The 20491-nt window shown below is 33.3% G+C and overlaps 3 protein-coding genes across 3 annotated transcripts; 2 read left to right on the plus strand and 1 right to left on the minus strand.

The window, feature by feature from the left end:
- Positions 1–104: 104 nt before the first annotated feature.
- LOC126732999 (uncharacterized protein At5g65660) lies at positions 105–1083 on the plus strand. The gene is made up of 2 exons (XM_050436107.1): positions 105–452; positions 665–1083. Exons 1-2 carry the CDS (start codon positions 216–218, stop codon positions 833–835), a joined length of 408 nt encoding a protein of 135 aa, XP_050292064.1. The 5' UTR covers positions 105–215; the 3' UTR covers positions 836–1083.
- Positions 1084–7996: 6913 nt separating this feature from the next.
- On the plus strand, positions 7997–11640 carry LOC126733000 (uncharacterized). The gene is made up of 2 exons (XM_050436109.1): positions 7997–9162; positions 10741–11640. The coding sequence occupies exons 1-2, from the start codon at positions 8242–8244 to the stop codon at positions 11494–11496; spliced, it is 1677 nt and encodes a 558-aa protein (XP_050292066.1). The 5' UTR covers positions 7997–8241; the 3' UTR covers positions 11497–11640.
- A 2374-nt stretch (positions 11641–14014) lies between these two features.
- On the minus strand, positions 14015–15792 carry LOC126733001 (transcription factor bHLH93-like). Its single transcript, XM_050436110.1, has 4 exons — positions 15099–15792; positions 14731–14901; positions 14468–14635; positions 14015–14376 (listed from the first exon to the last, which is right to left on the minus strand). The coding sequence occupies exons 1-4, from the start codon at positions 15678–15680 to the stop codon at positions 14290–14292; spliced, it is 1008 nt and encodes a 335-aa protein (XP_050292067.1). The 5' UTR covers positions 15681–15792; the 3' UTR covers positions 14015–14289.
- Between the last annotated feature and the right edge of the window lie 4699 nt (positions 15793–20491).

The raw sequence follows: 20491 nt of genomic DNA on the forward strand, positions 1-20491 counted from the left end.
GCCACTTACGTGGTCCCCCACCCTTATTCCGTACCATGGCCCCGTTCGTACCTTTACACGTACTCTATTCTCTTTCTCAATTTTATAAATTCCCACTTCCCTGTCCATTCTCACACTGCCTCAAACTCACTCCCCATTTTCTCAAAAATAGTTTATAGTTTTAACCTCTTCCTCCTCTTAACACATGAGAGAAGGAACACTATCAATTACAAGATATGGAGAGTCAGGATCTTTCACCACCCCAGGTGGACGCATCTCGTCCGTCCCTGGGATTCCCTCTGGGCACAGCCCTCCTCTTGATCATCATCTTCAGCTTGAGTGGTATCTTCTCTTGCTGCTATCACTGGGACAAGTTCAAAGCACTCCGAGATTCTTTCTCTCAAGATCACCAGCCCAATGATCCTGAGTCTGATATCGAATCTTCACCCTCAAAACCTAACCCCATAAGCACGGTATTAATTTCTCCTCCTTTTTTTTAGAGTTTTGTAGCTCATCTAGTTAATAAACGTTAAGTTAAAACCTCATCTCTCTGGCTATCAAATTATGAAAAAAGAAAAGAAAAAGAGAACCCACAAAACAAATATAACATGATAAGTAAGAACTTTCAGTAATTACTTGTTTTTGTTTATACTAATTGTTTTTTTTTGTTTGTTTTGGGAAACAGGGTTTGAAGCAAAATCAAAGCCAAAGCTTGCCTGTATTGATGCCAGGGGATCGAATTCCAAAGTTCATAGCAATGCCATGTCCATGTAACCCTCCACATCCAGAAAAGGTAGTGGTAAAAGTGCAAAAGCCACCAAAGCCACTACCACGTTTTCCAGTGCCTTTGTACTAGCAAAGTGACCATTTGTTGTATGTGTTATTGTTATGTGTGACACTGATGGAAGCAAATTTTACTTTCGATTCCCCTGTAAAAGCACTAGGTTTACTGATATTGTTTATTAGCCAACTAGAACAGGCCGATTTGTAAATTTTTACTACAGTATTTCATTTAATCCAAGTGTTGTAGTAAATTTTGTAATTATTCAAAGAGGGAAGGGAATTGATCAGTCAGTGCTATGCAAATCCAATTTGGTTGCTGAAGTTGCAATGCTTGGTTTTGTTGGTTCGTTTATGGATCTTCAAATTTGACACACAGCCCAGCACTTAATTAATTAATTGACATGATAGTCCTCTGTTTCTACTTTATTGGCGTATAAATTGCTCTCTTTGTATCCTTATGAGTCCACAATTTGGAAAACTAATCTCAAAAATTGTAGGGGGTATCTGGAAGAGGAGTTTGAGTTATATTGTTTGGGTGTTTTTGATATACGTATGAGTGAAAAAATGTGTGGAAATGTGTTAGAACTAAAGCTACCAAGGTTTAGCGGAATTTTCCCAAATTGAACTGAGAATATGGCCAATAAAATAGGCAAAAATGCTCTATAGTCTATATGTTGATGACAAGAAACCACTCCAAATTTGGGACTTCAAAAATTCAATGTAATGTTTACCTTTGTTATCATTTAGGCAATCCCACAAGATTTTACTTTTTCATTGCAAGGATAATCGTATTTGATGTGCTCGCTGCTCATAATGATAGTTGATAAGTATAACATATCTTTCAAATGAGTTGCTGTGTCTCTTTTTGAATAAGAAGTGTGATCTAAATTTAGTCTTAAGCCTAAGGGAAAGAAACGCAAAAGGCAATTACTTATTTTAGGTAAAAAGCCGTTAGTCACTTATTAAATTATCTATGAGGTCTCTTCACAGAGGTTAGCGTTGCTGCGTTAGTTATGCTTTATCTTATTGTCAACAAGACAAATCAAACGCGAAATAGCACCAGCCAAAAAAAAACAAAGAAGTAAATTGCATCCTATTTTATCCTATATTTTGAAAATTGAAAATCTACCTCTTTTGCTTTTAATAATATGTTAATATCAAAAATTCTTAGTTGACAAAGACCCCTAAGTTTGGTTAGAGAAATCGTCCCTATTTTCTCTTTTTTATTGTACGCCTCAGCAATCTTTAAATAAAACTTCATCGGTTTAGTATAAAGACGAAAATGAAAATATCAAGAATTCATAGAAAAATATTATAAATTTACCCATTAATAATTTTTAATACACCAAGCCTTAAAAAGAAAGAAAGAAAGAGCATAAACAAGGAGGGACACTCGTGGTATACTGCTATTAAGTATTCAAAAGATATTATGAAAAGTGGTGCCGCAACATGATGAGCAACTGAGGACATGCTCCACCACTTGGGTGTTGGTGCCAAAGCCAGCCCCCCATGTCCTAATTTCACTGTTGCTAATCTAAGACCACTTTCTTCCCCAGTACTACAAGTTTGTACCCTTTCCGTGATTCTTGCTAGTACATTTCACTTTGCTTTATTGAGATTTTGACTAGCCCCATTCAAAAGTCGACACTTCAAAATTTTAAGACAAAAACTGTCCCCACTGCCCACATTTATCCCTTGTTCATACGGCGCTCAAATTAATATCATTCCTCCCTCGACTGCTCAACGTCAAAAGAAATCACATTTTATCTATGCATAAAAAAAAAATAATAAATAAAAAGTTCACGTTTTATCTACCTTTAATTTCAATTTAGATTGTGCTAGTATTGGCCGGCTTTGGCTTCTTTTCCTAGTCAATATGCACAGAGTGTTAGAAGCTTTAATTGTTGCCCACAATGGCATGAGAAATGAAGGTGTTTGGGTAGCATTAGGCCAGTCACTTGACTTTATGTTTTCTCAATACCTTTGAGAGGGACATACCTAGTCTCCCTACTTAAGTTGAATCGATGAGCAGTATGAGGGGGTAGCATGTGGAGGCACCTTACTTCACATGATACCCCAAGACCATGGCAGAGTAGTGCCATGGTGGGCAGAGTTGGTTTTCATGATGGGCGGCAACAATTGGTGTTGACCCTATGTGGTGGTGCATAGCATTGGTGGCTTATTGGTTGATTGCTTGTGTGCGGGCTTGGTGGCTCGTGTGCAAGGTAGGGCTGGACTGCTATGATGATCAGATGCTTTTGCAAGGCATTGGGCTAGTGGGTGCTGGCTAAATGCATGGACAGATGCTAGTAGGCTAATGGCAGTTACTTGGCATGTTGCATCATTTCAATCATGTAGGGTGGTACTTGGGGGCCTATTTAAAGGTTTCATAAAACTTAACAGACAATAAATTATAATTCTAAAGTATGTCTTAATTAATACCTAACCATAATAGGAACCAAATTTAACCTAAAATGCATTAAAAACAACTAAAAACAAGGAAATAACTACCATAAACCTAAAATTACAAAAATTACAAATTAAATACCAAAATTAATAAATAACAAAGTCTAATTGTAGATTCTATCCTACATCAATACATATTTGGATTTATAAAGTTAATGAGTTTATGTACAATACATCAATGACTAATGACTTTTTTTACACACGCACCCTCACATGTGCTCATGCGCATGCACATGTGCATGTGCAAGCAAGTGTGCACACAAATATATGTATGTGTATTTATGTATTTGTTTTGCATTTTTTTAACCCATATGTCTCTTCAACAAAAATTTATAAATTTGTCATTTATTTAAATTATAAGTACTTTAATTTTAAGTTCCCTTACGAACAGACTCCTTTCCACACTTTGCTTGTGTATAAGCTTATTATTGGATTTTTATACTTTCACGTTGGTCTAGCACAAGTACTTGAGCATGTTGTATCAACTTATGCACCATCAACTTATGCACTAATCTCGAGTTGACACATAAATATGTGTGAATTTGGACGTGAGAAGGGATATGTTCCTAATATTATTATTCATTAATTCTCACGCATCAAACTATCAAGTATGTCTTTTCAAGGGCTTATCGCAAGTTGATTTTTTTTTGGTTTTGCTTTTTGAGATGAATTACAGTTTGCAAGTTGATTTGAATGCTTAATTAATGGGAATGGCAATCCAATGACACGATGGAAAAATATCTTGTATGATGGACACAAATAGTTTTAGGATGCATGACGCCCTCTTCAATTATTTAGAGGTTCTGTTTGGTTAAAATATCTTGCAAGTTACGATCTCAAATCCATATGACACAATCCGAAAAGACTAATCTATTGGACTAGCTGATACAATTAATAATCAGAAGATGGTATACTAATTAAATTAATAATTACTACTAATTAAACATATATATATGTATCGTCATCAACCTAATGACTCCAACCGTACAACTGAAAATTTCTTCATGAAGCTCATTTCATTTTTGTCCGGCAAATTAAAGCATAGATGGCCGCCATAGACGCAGCCTGGCCCATTTTGGCTTATTGCATGCGTTGAATTCAAAGAATACCTCTGTAAACGTACGGATGACAAGCAGTTCATCTAATGGGTCCCTTCTGCACCAAATTCACATGGGACAGAAGCCTTTCAATGGACAATCCATAGTGGGTTCTGAGTCGTCTTATCCCAACAGTGGCTGATGATGTCTCGTTTTTATTTTTGTTTTGTTTTGTTTTATTTTATAAATTTAGCCATCTTCTTTGTGTAATGCCAAAGATTAATTGTCTTAATCAAATTTTAAACCACTATCTTAATGCCACTTAAATAATGGTGGGATAAAGATAAAGACAAACATAATTTAGCAAAAAGAAAGTCGTGGATATAGTTTGATACTTTGATCATTATGTTTAGTATCAAAACAATTATGAATCTTAAGAAGCCATCAAAAGATTCAAAACAGCCACATGCCTCTAGCTCTAGGTAGAGATTATTTGGCTGTTAAATTTTCATGCACTGACTGTTAAGTTGGAATAAAATTACCCTGAGATGAGATTATGAAATATATTTGTATATAATAACTATAGTTATCAAATGTGAGTCTGGTTTAACTCAAATGATAATGTATAGACTGTATAGTAATGTATTTAGTCATTGAATGATAAGATACATGAGTTTAATTATATTTACACTAACCAATTAAGATCTGTCTTGACCAACCCCATAATAAAAAACAATTATCATAAAACATTAGTTACAAGTTTGAATCCTATTTATATATTTAAAAAAAATTAATGGCAAAAGAATATGAAATAATGCAATTTTTTTTTTTTTTAAAAGAAAAGAAAAAGTGGGCTCACACTTGCAATTACAATTTTCCACCCACTTAAATTCTACCCATATATGATGAAAGATTGCTCGAGTAATAGTGAGACTTGTCACTATTCAAACCCTTAACTCCTAAACTTACAGGTGTGATAGGTTACAATAACTTTTTATCACTAAGTCACGCACCTGATATCAAATAATGCAATTTAGATTGTATCTTATAATATATTGTACTAAAAATGGGATGCCAGGTTGGATAATACAACCTGATCTCAGATGCTTGTCTCATCAGAATCTGCACAAAGCTTATTCCAAGCATATATGAACAAACATACAGGATTCGTAACCAATCAAAGCCAGGATAGTACCTAAATATATTACATATCACTGCTATTCTTTTCTGTAAGGTTATAATTACATCGAACAAAAGTAAAATAAACCCTAGTAGGAGACGACAATAGCGTAAAAAGGAAAGAAAATGTATTAGAGTTAGAGATAGTAGGCTTTTGCCTATAAACCCTACAGGTTGATGATGTTGATGCAGTGGGCTACTCCAAGCACAAGAAATCGATCAAGTAGATCTTCTAATAATGAGTAGTTATAATGGAATTCCTCGTAGAAGTTAGGTATAAATCATAAAAAGCATGAATGATACATTTTCACCCATTCATTAAAATAAAAATTAAACAAGGAAACTTTTTTGTTTTTGTTTTTTTTCATGTACTTTCATCCTTGGTCCTTTCCATTTTTATGGCACACAGAGGATTAGTTAAAAGAGGAGTTGTCCCTTTAAAAATAAAAAAATAAAAAATGAAAAAGAGGAGTTGATGCACATGTAATTTAATTAACCTTTGGAACCATCTAATGTGCTCCCCAAGCGTCAAATTTTTTTTTTTTTTTTTTGATGAACCCCAAGCGTCAAAATGGATGTGCTTATTTATCGGAATCTAATGAATCATTAGGGTTAAGTGGTGGGGAAGCCAATCACAAAAATTAGGTAGATAAGGGTCACCTTTTCATCAAATATTATAATGCGGTCTTTGGATGAGGAAAAACCGAAAAATACATTGGTCAAGATGCATGAGTGAAATTCTTGCTCTAACGTACACCCTTCTTCCTCTTTATTTTTTCATTTTTGCTTTATTTTTCCCCATACCACGTGATAAAATTAACTTTTGAAAGTATAATAATATAATTTTTGGGTCACAAATTTTGTCACAATTTTATAATAGTCAATTATGAATATAATAAAGAAAATATGGTGGGTTAATATGAAAGTGATTGTTTCTTACTCACAATTGATCACTTTATCAAGTTGTAGTAAATGGTGTGATTAATTTGTTTAAGAAAATCACATATGACCATATTCAAGTTGCCCTTGATGTTTTTTATTCATATTTTAAAATTATATAAAATATGAATTTATGGATCAAATAGTAAATAATAATCAATTGACATAAAATTTGGTGTACATATTAAGAACATAAAAACGTGTAATTTAATGATAGGCTTGTCAAAATATTAATATAATAAAAATCTATTAATTGGTGTAACTTTTAACAAGAGTGACACTACATAATTTGCATTGTCACTGTGTACTTACAACATGTTTGAAAATTAAAAAATAAGAGAGTATTAGTAATTAAAATAAAGAGACTTTTGGTCTTTATAACAACAAGTATCTAAGTAGAGAGATATTTGGTTCAACTCTTAAAGAGAGGACTGGAGATGCTCCGAGTTGGAGAAGAGTGCCACCAATTGTATTGCCCCTAGCCTTATTTTCTATTGATAAAAATAAATAAATAAGTAAAAGGAAACATCCTTCTCAAAAAAAAAAAAAAGTAAAAGGAAACACGAATAGTGGTCTTAAGGAATTAATAAAGAAGCCCAATACCGTTGGATCCGGCCCATCGAATCCCACTCTTTCTTCTTTTTGATTCGTGTAAAAATTGAGAAAAGCCCATTTCTCTGTGGAGTTTAATCTTTGAATAGCTTTTTCCCTCCTAATGAAACAAGACCATGAAGTGTTTGTGAAAATGCCAAGCGTCAAAATGGATGTGCTCATTTATCGGAATCTAATGAATCATTAAGGTTAAGTGGTGGGGAAGCCAATTACAAAAATTAGGTAGATAAGGGTCACCTTTTCATCAAATATTATAATGCGGTTTTTGGATGAGGAAAAATACTTTGGTCAAGTTGCATGAGTTGCTTCAACGTACTCCCTTCTTCCTCTTTATTTATTCATTTTTGCTTTATTTTCCCCCCACACCACGTGATAAAATTAACTTTTGAAAGTGTAATAATATAATTTTTGGGTCACAAATTTTGTCACAACTTTATAATAGTCGATTATGAATATGATAATAAAAATATGATGGGTTAATATGAAAGTGATTGTCTATTACTCATAGTTGATCACTTTATTAAGTTGTAGTAAATGGTATGATTGATTTGTTTAAGAAAATAACATATGACCATATTCAAGTTGCATGTGATGTCTTTTATTCATATCAAATACTAGTAAATAACAATTAATTGACATAAAATTTGGTGTACGTATTAAGAACATAAAAACGTGTAATTTAATTTCTCTGGGATTGGTCACTCAACTCACAAATCCAATCCACTGAGTTCAGAGAAATTGAGTCAAACAAAGCAAACCCACCCAAAAAAAAAAAAGTGTAATTTAATGACAGGTTTGTCAAAATATTAATATAATAAAAATCTATTAATTGGTGTAACTTTTAGCAAGAGTTACACTACATAATTTGCATTGTCACTGTGTACTTAAAACATGTTTGAAAATTAAAATAAGAGAGTATTAGTAATTAAAATAAAGAGATTTTGGTCTTCATAACAAGTATCTAAGTAGAGAGATACTTGGTTCAACTCTTAAAGAGAGGAGGTGCTCCGAGTTGGAGAAGAGTGCCACCAATTGTATTGCCCCTGGCCTTATTTTCTATTGATAAAAATAAATAAATAAAGAAATAAAAGGAAACCCGAATAGTGGTCTTAAGGAATTCATAAAGAAGCCCAATACCGTTGGATCCGGCCCATCTAATCCCACTTCTTCTTTTTTATTCTTGTAAAAATTGAGAAAAGCCCATTTCTCTGTGGAGTTTGATCTTTGAATATTTTTTTCCCTCCTAATGAAACAAGACAATGAAGTGTTTGTGAAAATGCCAGAGAGAACCCCGATTGTCAGCACCGAGCAACCCAGGAGTCTCCGCAGATCTCCGAGATTTCTCCGCCATAAGAACACTCCAGAACCACAGCAGCCCACGAGTCTCAGAAAATCTCCGAGACTTCACGGGAAAAGAATAACCTCAGAACCCGAAGATCTAAAAACTCCCAAGACCAACTCCAGAAACAACAGGTTTCTCAGCTCTCCGCCAGAAAGCAAAAAATACCCAGAAAAATCTTCAAAGAAATTGAGTAAATCCGCTTGTGGGTCGAGAAATTTGAGGAATTTTAGTTCTGGGTTGAGGAGATCTCCAAGGTTGAATAGTTGCGCAGAAGTGTTTCGGAGTCTTAGACGGTCTCCGAGGTTTACTAATCAGCAAAATATGGTTGATGCACGCGTAGATTGTGAGGAGAAAGTTTCAATGAAAACAAGGAAATCTGATGTTGGGAATATGAGTTCTGGGTCGAGGGAGGCTTCAAAATTGAATGGTAGTGTTGAGGAAGTTGTAGGGCATAGACGATCTCAGAGGGTTTCTAATCAACGAAATGTTGTTTATGAACATATGGAAGAGAGTGGCAGTGGTACGTCTTTGGATGAAGTGGATTTAACAGATGATGAAAAAGCTGACAAGGTTGTGAATTCTTGTGAACAAATTGTGAGGAAACGTGAGAGGAGGACAAGGAGGAGCTCTATTAGTCCGGAAGCGGTTATTGTGGAAGGTGAAGAGAGGATGGCTAAGGACATTGGGAAAAACAGGAAGCGAAAGCGAGATGAGGAAGATGGTGGGATGACTAAGGAGTGGACAAAGGAACAAGAATTGGCCTTGCAAAGAGCCTATTTTGTGGCAAAGCCAACACCCAATTTCTGGAAGAAAGTTTCCAAACTGGTATTTTTCTATTTCTTTGATTCTATGGCCTGTAATTTCCTGTTTTTTTTTTTTTGTTCTGTTTGTTTATATTTACATGAGGTAAGTGTGCTTTGGGGAAAGGGCATAGGTTTGTTGATTTCTTTTATAAGTATAGTCTTGGAATAGAATTTGCAAGAGCTAGGATCATATTCTTTTCAAGGAGTGGCAAAAGTTGCTTACTTATTGGGAACTAGGTGTCTTTCAATAACATGTTGGTAGAGTTTAAGTCTTACAGTTGAGATTGTGTAAATTTTGTTAGCTTCCATAAACTTTATGAACTACTGTTTTTTGGAGATATCATTGTTCAACTTGGAGTACAAGTCTAGGTACTTTCAACCAATTGCAGGACTTGTAAGAGAGCTTCGAACCTCTATTGTCATTTCAAATAATATATATTAACATAAAAGCCCATACTAGAGTCAGTTGTAAAGTGTCTAAACTTGTTATATTCCAAATTTTTTTGGATTGGATTAGATTGTACAAAGAGTGTTGTTTTGTGGATGTCTGTTGAGTCCTGCATTGGGCACGAACTAGATCAATCTGGGTTATATTAGTATTTAAGAGGAGCCCTAATTATAATGCAACCAGCCCTTTTAGGGCATAGCACAGATGCAGCTAATCTTCCCTCGGTTGGTGACAGTGATATTTGAAAGATTTAATGGTTGTGTATCTAGTATGCCTTTTTGATCAATGCTATGCAGATGGGAGTCATGGGACAGGTGAAAGAAAGGAAAGAAAAAAATTGAAAAACTGAGAAGGAAACAGAGAATGAAATTTGTATTCAAGATTTAATGGTTGTCTGCATCTGTTATGCCATTGATCAATACAATGCCAGATGTACTGGTGAAAGAAAGGAAAAGAAGAAAATGAAAATTTGAGAAAGAAAGAGAGAATGAACTCTGTATTTAAGATTTGATGGTTGTGCATCTGGTATGCCTTTGATCAATGTAATGCCAGATGGCACAGGTGAAAAGAAAGGAAAAGAAGATACTGAAAAACTGAGATGGAAAGAGAGAATGAATCTGTATTCAATCATTTGTCAAGCACTGATACTAACTTAGGTAAGTCTGTTAAGTGTTAACTGCTGTTTAACTAATCTAGGTGCCGTTACTAACTGCAAAGAACTGCTTAACTAACTTCACTGCTGTTGATCACTTTTTGTTGAGACACAGCGCCTTGATGAGCTACAGTATGATCACTAACACTATTCTGTCAAAAAAATGGGGGGAATAGGGGGAAATTAGCCTCTCTTTTTTTGTATGAAGTCATAAGAGAACTAGATAAGGACATATTGCATCAGTTTGTTGTGATTATCAACTACATATTCAATCAACAAATTTTTATCGTAGCATTGGCATATAAGTCTTGTTATTAGATTTATCTGAAAAATATAATTGAGAATGTTATGCTAAAGCCTGCTGTCGGCATATACTTCCTCTTTAATATTTATTTAGTGCACTAACTCTGCCATTTTTAATTGTGGAGTTAGCTTTATCAACAATGTTTATTCAAATTTTATCAATGGTGAACTTATATCCATACAAAAATCTATCACAGGTGCCAGGAAAGTCTGCACAGGAGTGCTTTGATAAAGTTCACTCTGACAATTTAACCCCACTTCAACCTCAGCCTCGATTGAGGACTAAAAAATCAGAGTCTTCACCCATTCATAATTTTTCTCTTTCAGAAAGTAAATTGCTTAAGCCGATGGTTAAAAGGTTGAGTTGCAATAAACAGAAGGCTCGTCCTGGACGAAAAATTTTCAGACACTTAATACAAAAGCATTATTTTGTGGACCAGGATTATGAGGCAGATCTATTTTCAGTACTTGAGCCCAATATGGATCCGTCTACTCAAGCTATTCAGCCGGGTGTTATACTTTCCACTCCAATGCAGTCTTCAGGAAAACAAGGATTTCTTAAAAAGTGCCATGAGAGACCTTCAAGCCATAAAAAGCCCCTTTCTAGATTAAGCAGCTCATCGTTGACAACCCTTGCTAGTCCCCCAGTACTGAAGCAGGTCAAAAACAGGGTCTTACATGATAAGTATATTGACCAATTACATTGCAGGGAAGTTAAAAGAAAAGCAGCATCAGCACGGGCACGCAAGTTCTTTATCGTTAAAGAGGATAGAAAAGATATCCCTGTTCAGAATATTGACGTTGTTAGGGCTGCAAAGAATGCCTTGGCATCTGATGCAAGAGATGTTATCAGTCAGTATCAACACTTACAAGCTAATGTCATGAGCAACTCTGATTTCAATGATGATGATAGTGTTGATAGCGATGATGATGAAAGTGAAGATGGAACTTAGTTCTTGTTTTAGTTGAAAGTTTTCAAGATCAATTAGTATGCACTTTTCTTCATATTGCTAATGGAAGCTGCCATGTATAACTGGTGACTTTTGAATCTAACCCATTTTGGAAATCCTTCATTTGGTAAATTTGGTTTTTGCTAACGTAAGGGTGAAATTTACCTTGATGGATTCATTCCTTTGAAATTTAAGAGAAGCTTTTTTTTATTACTTAATTAAAAAAAAAAAAAGAGTTAATTGATCAACCAATAATTAAAAAAATTTGTTAGTATTGTTTTTTTTTTTTTTTTTTTTTTCTTTAAATCTAAATTTATAATATTTTCAGATGCGACACATTTGGGTTGGATTGTTTCTTATGGATCATTGTATATTTGGGTCTAACCTACCTAAATGGGGAATATGAAAGACTCAAGACGATTTTGATGGGTTGGATATGTCGGCTACTTGTTTGACAAACTAAATTCTATGAACCAAAATTTAAGCATGGAGCGTCAATTGTGGGCTTGAAGACAAGAAAGACAGTAACAATTGAAGTTTTGTTCAGCCGTTAAGTTGCAATTTAAAAAATGATTTTGGATTGTTTAGCTATGTTCCTATTTTGCTTAAATAATTCTCATTCCAAATTAAAATTATTCCAAAGTTCATGAATGGTGTCGTTAAGTATTTGGTAAAGGACAAAAAGTCCTTATCTTATGCTAGAATTTTCATAAAATGATGAAACTTCAATCCTTATCCGATTCAAGTTAGTCGTGGTTGCACTATTTTAGTTACTTGTGCAGGATTTCTATTGATTAAGGAATAAAAAATCAAACATGGCTTTCAACTTTTTAACAACATATATTATTTCTAGCCCCTTCAGACTCTTAAAGAAGTTTACTTTGATCATTACTATCAAAATTATGAAGCATGCTATTTTTTTTGGAGAAAAGATTGAGTAGCATGCTGTTGAACCTTAAGATGTAGTACTTTTAGGCAAGCTTTGTGGATAGCAATCATTTGGTATTTCCCGCCAGCATTGTTCAGAAAATAAAATTTAGGATTTTGCCAAACCAGGTGGGGATCATACATAATCATACTATGAGGAAAAATCATAGCCACAATGAAATTCTAAACCAACCCCACCCCCCCTCTCTTTCTGGTGTATATACCACCTCTCTCACAGCAAATAGGTCCCACAATTGGGACCCACCTTCTGTGAGAGAGACGGTATATAATTTTTCCTACCACCAAGTGTGAAATGCCATTTGGGCTACAGCCCATTGATGAAAATTCTACTTGGGATTCCTTTGGGGGTCTATTTTGTGTGGAGATGCTTAGTTAAGACTTAAGAACTATTAATCTGCTACATGACTGAGTATCAATCCTGGATTGCATCTAAAATCAACTTTACCGTACTAATAATAGAATATTAAAGTACTACCAAGGAAATTAAGTTTGCTAATAAGTCACTTCTGTCTTTTATTTTTTATTTATTTTATTTTTTCGGCTCTTTTTTAAAGTTTCCCATATGAGCATGAAGTAACTTACCCTACCAAAAGCCTAAAAAAAGAAAAAAGAAGAAGAAGAAGAAGCATGGAGTAGATATACAGTACTAAAAGAATTGAAAAGAACATTGGAACTTGCAGCTCGCCTGGTTCAATCCTGGCTTTGCTGTCTCTGATTTGCTCCGTTTGTTTAGTTGCTTTCAGATATCTCAATGGCTGCCACTCCACCATCAATAAGTTTCATTGGAGTTTAGACACGAGTACCATGTTGATAACCATAGTGCTGGTTCTTGAACTGGACTCCACTTTTGCAACTGGTTCATGGTCCACCGTCTGTGGTATACTGGTATTACATGTAACATAAATCTACTATATAGACAACCCTTCTTTCTCTCTCTCTCTCTCTCTCTCTCTCAGAGACACATGCATAATAAACTAGATTCTGATGTCAAAAGTTAGATTCTTCTGAATTATATTCTATCAAATTACCAAAAAAAAAAACTACTATAACTTGGATTTTTAAAAAACCATTGAATTAGCAATAAATTCCACCTGTCTTAGACCTAGCTATTAGACTGTGTATTGTTTCACCATAATAGGTTACTCCTTTACCACCTAAATGTTTTGAACTGCAATTAACAGGAAACTTAGTAAATGAAGTTAGTGATAACTAGAGCTACCATTGGAAGACTAATACCCCCATCAAACAAAAGAAGGATAGGAAAGAATAGTTTGATGGCATTCCATTAATTAGCATGTTATGTCATGTTACCGACCATTTCGCCCATTCAAATTGAATTTGCTGTTTTGGCCATTATGATTTCTATGTTGCTTATCAGTAATGTTGTTCATATTCTTATGTAGATTAAGGGACAACAGGTCACCATGGTTTACATCCCAAATGTGCCAATTATGGTGGATGTTTATGTCCAATATTGCAATATGTATCAATAATCAGTTGTTTCAGCTCCTAGAAAAAACTTTAATCAACCAACAAATTCTGTACATATATTCCACATATGTATACATTCTAATTCCATTAAAAATATTTTCAACAAAACTATTTTGTTATTGATTTATTGATAGAATTCTGAGTTAGAGAGGGACCAAAATGATCCTTGGAAAAAAAAATATTCTAGTAGACAATACATAATTGCTTTGAGATCGATGGACCAGATAAATGAGTGACACTTTATTTAGAAGACATTATTATGACAACTTCTCACTTGTAAAATTCCTTGAAGAAGAACAACTTTAAAAGCCCATCTCTTCAAGCCTTGTATCCAGAATCCTTTTTCATCCTTTTCTTCTACAGACATCTTCCTCCATAACCTGCGTTTCTAAACAATGCTTGCTTTATGTCTTCAGAACTCACAAATGTTTGCTGCTCAGCTCCCTAACACCATCATATATTGACAAATACACATTAGAAAACACTAAGGGTAATAATAATGTGAGGCGCTTACTAAGACAATGTATAAACATACCTCAGAACAAGAAGCATGCATTGAAAAATCATTGAAGCAGCTTATAACACATTGTTGAATCTCAAGGCCTAGTGCTTCAATGGTGTGCACTGTTGATAGCAACAATCCTGGCTTAGCTGCACAGCATATACCAATCCGGGTATCCATGTCTTTCCTCTCCACATCAAACTGTGAAGTCACGGAGGCATAAAATTCAATTCAGTAACTGAGTAATATATAGGACTTAATGGGTAGTAATAAAAGTGCAAGACAAAAAATATTACCTTTGGGGAATTTCTCACCAATACTTCATTTGGCTTTAGCTCCTTGGAGATGGCCATTAAGTTAAGCTGATTTTTAGACTCTTCCGTTTCTTCTTCTTGCAATTTATTGATTCTTTCCAGGAGCTCTTTCATGTAATCTATGGTGTCTCCGAGTATAGATGTTCTGTCCATCTGCTAACATTCACATTCTTCAATTTAATCTCAGTGATCATGAAAATTATTTTATATTTTAATGGTATCTCTCCCTCCCTCTCTTTCTATATATATATATATATATATGCACACATGAATTGGCCAACTTCTGAAAGAAAATACTAATAGATTTACTGTTTATGGAACAAGAAGAACAGATGAAAATTTTAGATCACCTTGCTTATCTTAGGAACTATTGATCTGAGCATAGAAAGGCGGTCATTTAAGCGCTTCCTTCTTCTTCTTTCTGCCATTAGATTCTTTGAGGGCTGCCCTTCTAACTTCTTAGACTTACTCTTTTTCTCTCCACAGAAACCCATGTTGAAACCTGGAATATCAGCAGCTTGTTCCATGACTTCCATCTCAACTTTGCAGCCAGAACTATTCCTGTCTTGCAAACTGAGATTTTCACAGCCAAGAAAACCAAGCTCTTCATCCTCCACCATCGATGGATAATCTTCTTGGGATAGAAATGGGAGTGGTTTTTCATTCTTTGTGTATGATGAATCAATCTCTGTGAATCCATCAAGAAAAGGGTAAGCTTGGTCACTAAAAGGACATTCAAAGCTGGGTCCTGTTGGTGTGGAGAATCCTAGAAATGGAGGAGCTGTTGGAGTAGCCAAAACTGGGTTCTCTTCTAAGGCATCGAAGTTCCACCCATTAGGGAACAACTCGTTCACTCCATTAGAAAAAGCACTCCAAGTGTCTCTTCTTGGAGCCAGCAACTCCTCCAAGAAACCATGTTGTGTGAGCTCCATCTCTCTCTCTCTCTCTCTCAGAGAGATACAGATCTTATTATAAAGTGAAAGAAACAGTCCTCCCAAATGAGAAACTTAGTGAGAAAGAGAGACTTATTTATTTATTTTTTTGGTTGAAGAAAGAGAGACTTATTAATAACACGAAGCTGCACCAAGTTGAAGAGTATATATAAAAACATTTTATTATAAGCCTGGGTCCATTTTTCATTAAAAAAAAAAATGCATTGTGTTCATTATAGTGAGTTTTGTATGTAGCAGCACCTAGAGCTAGTGCTAGCTAAGATGGAAATGGAATCTACTTTTGGTACCTTTCTTTCTCTCTCTAGGTTGATTTTTTTTATTAACTCTCTCTAGTATGATTAATATCTTTTTCACCGAAATTATCAATTGGAGAAGTTTAATATTTTTAATTCCAATCGCCCGAAACCTTTGACCCATGGAGTTCGTATTTGGAAAACTTCTTCAAACTTCTATCATATATTTTTTATTAGATAAGAATTTAAAATTTTTATATATGTTTTTATTATATCTTTTATATTTGTAAAATTTCATTAAAAAAATAAAAAATTAATAGTTATGTCATCTATTAAATGTTTAAATTACAAAATTTTATGGTCTAAAAATATGTATAAAAAATAAGTTTATTGAGTAAATAGTAAATAACATCCGATTTGAATGGAATTTGACATATATGTTAATACAAAGAAGTTGCAATCTAACTATTAGATTTTCAAAATTCACATTAAATAAAAAGATAAAAGAGAATTTTGAAAGATTTCTCTCAAACCTAGTTTTGGAGAAACCTTATTCTAATAACTTAGCATAATGACATTTAAAAAAAAAATTTATTTTTTATAAGAGATGACTACAAGTTCCTTTTGTATGTCTAAATAACATCTTAAAAATTACTTACTGATTTTTTTTGGGTATATAATCAAAATTAGAAAAATGAAACTGGCAAGAGTTCAGTGTATTTGATGGAACTAATCACTATTTCAACCTACAACCTTTGACTCACAAGGTGATAGGCCATGGTGGCTTCCAAGTTCCTATTATTAAGTTCCCTTGTTAAATTATTGATTTTTCCAAAAAATTTAACTACTGTAAAATAATAAATTTAATCATTTAACCATATATTTCTAATAGACCTCCTTGGTGGTTTAAAAATTACTTAATGATTTTTTTTTGGTTAAAAGGGAATATATATAACACTAAACAAATTACTTATTGATTAACATAATTAATGCACCTCTTATCTTTTTTTATTCTTTTTCTCTCTCTCATAGCAATAAATCCATGATGATCTCACATCTAATACTCTAATTAGGAAAACATTATCTTATAAAATGGTCTTTGGATCTTACATATTATGAGAGGATAATTTTATGAGACTCTGTCATTGTCTCACACTTTCCCACTATGGGGGTTGATTGTTCATCAATTTTTCTCATCATAAAAACAATGTTCAAATTGCCTCTAGATTGGTCTTGAGACCAACGTCTGACTAGTCCTGTACTTCTTTGTAATGAATGGGTTTTCTTTGTTAACTCAGTTTGCTTAACAATAAAAAATGGAAGTTATATTAATTTTTTCAATAATCCTAGCAAGAGAAAAGAAAAACATTTAAGAAAAGGTTAAATAGACACTACTAACGATAATATTCTCTATCCATTTAAGGAATAAAAATTCTGACACTGCCCTTGACAAACCATAAGAAAAGAGGAGCTGGAAAAAAAAAAAAAAAAAATCCCCAAACCCATTCCCCCTCCCCAAAAAATAAAAAATCAATTTAGTGGAATGAGTATATTTCTTGAATGCTACTACAAATTATTATATTCCTTTTTTTAAAAAAAAACTAAATTATTATATTCCGTACATGCATAAAGCAATGATCAATTATGTTTTTTTTCATACATTTGCTTGTTCACAAACTGCCCTTAAACAATAAAGTAGAGTTCAATGAATAATTACTCGAACTTCATTTATTACTTAACTAACTTAAGATAGCTATAAATGCATTAATTAGTTTCAACTCTCCCACTTAAAGCATTTTCTGACTAACTTGAGCATTTCTCTTAAGTGAATAAAGTTTTCACTGGAAAGCGCCTTTGTGAAATTGTCAACAATTTGATCATTTGCTTATAATATATGGGAAATGTTAATCAATACCTTTAAAGTATTAGTTTATGAACTATTTTTATGAACATTTTTTTGGGAGAATGATAAAACAATAAATATTGTTGACATTTTTTTATATTTTGCATAAAAATTGTGTCAAAACTTTTTTATTATGCTTTATTAACAAAGGTGTGGCTTCTTTGTGACACTGGAGCCGTTGTGATCATGACACATGTCATAGTTGCAACGGGTCCAATGCACTGAAGGTACTGGATAGAAGTCACGCCCTATTAACAATTGCCTTAAGAGCACCCGTTAATATGACCCATAATATATTAGTTCTATCTTGTCATTTTCAATTTTGTCATTTTCAATTGCTTCTTGTATAAAGTGGTATTTGATGGATATGTGCTCTGTGCATTCATGGCTAACAACATTCTAAATAGTGAACTTCTTGTCGCAACGTATATCTTTGTAACTCTTTCCTGTTTCATCCTAATGTCTTCCAAAAATTTTCGTAACCAAATTGCTTGAGATGACGCTGTTTAGCTGCCACATAGTTTTTCTGAAGATTGTGCCGCACAATATTGCTTTTTTGATGCTCAAGAAAATACTCCTAATCCAAAAATGCATACATAGCTTGATGTGCTTTTTCAATCATCAACCGATCTTACAACTCAAAATATAATTGGACAAGATTTTGGAAATGGGTTGGCAACACATAATAATTTTAAACCTAACATGTTGTAAGATGGCTCTAATACTGAAATATATTGGGGTTTAGTGAAATAAGATGATGTCTTCATGATAATGGAGAAAAGGAATTATATAAATATATATATATATATATATATATAAGTTCATGTTAATGGGTGTCCTTAGGGCAATTGTTAATTAATTAATTTTTTTTTTTAATTTTGATATCACTTTTATGGAAAATATAAAACATCATAAAAACATATTTTGAAGATACTGCTACAAATCATTGTCTTCCATACATAAAAGAATGGCCAACTAAGCCTTTTTATACTTGTTCATGTGCATTAACCCTCAAATAATAAAGTAGAGTTACTTGAATAGTTACTTAAGCTTCATTTATTACTTTACTAACTTAAGGCTGCTGAGAAAATGCATACATTAGGCTTTGAAAACAAAAAACAAAAAACAAAACTAAGCATGCATTGCAAGTATTGTCAAAATCATAGTTATCAAACCGTACCAGAGATTGACCCGGCTAAAGAATTGGTTTATTGGTTCAACCAGTGGTTCATTGGTTGAATTATAAGTTTATTAATTAATTAATATATTTTATAATTATAAAAGGCAACTAAAATAAAATAAAAATACTACATTTAGGTAAATTAATAAATTATAACAATAAAAAAATTAAATCATATCACATAAAGTTAGAGAGAAAAAAAAAAAAAAAACACATCTCATCAAATAACCAAGTAATATAGTCCAAAAGTCTTGAAACAACATGTCTCACAGAAATTCAAAAGAAATTTTTAGCTTAATCATTAAACCCTAGAGCATAACAAAATTATTTAAATCTCACGACTAATGACTTTAAAGTTCAATGACTTCAATAGTTTAGTTAAGTATTTTTGAGTTTTTTCACAGATACACACAATTTTTTTTTTCTTTTATCTACACGTGGGTTAAAAAGATTAACCTATGTAATTTGTTGGTTTACACGGTTTCATAATAGGTCATTGCAAATCCGGTATTGCAAATCCAGTATTTTACCCCAAACCATTCCGGATAATGCTTTGGTTCACAAGTTTCATGGTTCAATTAGTAGTTTGGTACGGATTTAATAACTATGGTTGAAATCACTGTTAATTAAAAGGACCTCCGGTGATTTCTGCATTATTAGAAACATGAAATGTCTAGCCTGTGGAGGAGCTAGCCATCACCTTCTAAAAAATATTATTAGTCATTCATGAAAACGAAGCCTGGGTTACCGGAGAATTACTACATCACCTGCACCAAAAAAAAGTGTGAAAATGGCTTAGACGAAGCCTGTAAGAATGTGGAAACGAATAAAATGGCTACGTCACTTAGAGAATTGCTAGCATTGTTACCGGAGGATCCAGCTATTGCACCATGCAATAGTTAATTAATGAGTGAGATTTGGATCTCATGCAATAATTGCATGATGCAATTATCATGGTGTTATGAGATGAAAAAGTTTAAAAGGTAAAAAATTAAAAAGTTAAAAAAACTTCTGATCCTAAGATTGAGATTAAAAGTGAATTTTTTGATATAGATCTCGTAACTAAAAATTGCTAACATACAACGCCTATAAATACCTAATTAATGTTGGTAATATATTATTCTACGAGACAAGTAGCTTTTTTTGGCACATACTGGTTGTCGGAATATTCACATGTGAGTAGTGTGGTTGGTTAATTAATAAAGTCTCATATTGGATACTAATAATAATAAAAAGAGTAATGCTACAAGTACAAACTATTTTACAATATTTTTACAAAATGCTGATGTGGCCAACCTCTTATTGGTTTTTATCTAGACCCACCATTAATATTACTTTTTCATTTACTAATAATCACTTGCCACATTAGCAGTTTGTAAAACTTTTTGTAAAATAGTTTGTATTTCTAGTATTATTCTTAAAAAAATGTATAGTTAATATAATATAGTCGAATTCATACTCATAATAAGGCTTA

This window comes from Quercus robur, chromosome 6, assembly GCF_932294415.1.
Source record: "Quercus robur chromosome 6, dhQueRobu3.1, whole genome shotgun sequence".
Classification (NCBI taxonomy): Eukaryota; Viridiplantae; Streptophyta; class Magnoliopsida; order Fagales; family Fagaceae; genus Quercus; species Quercus robur.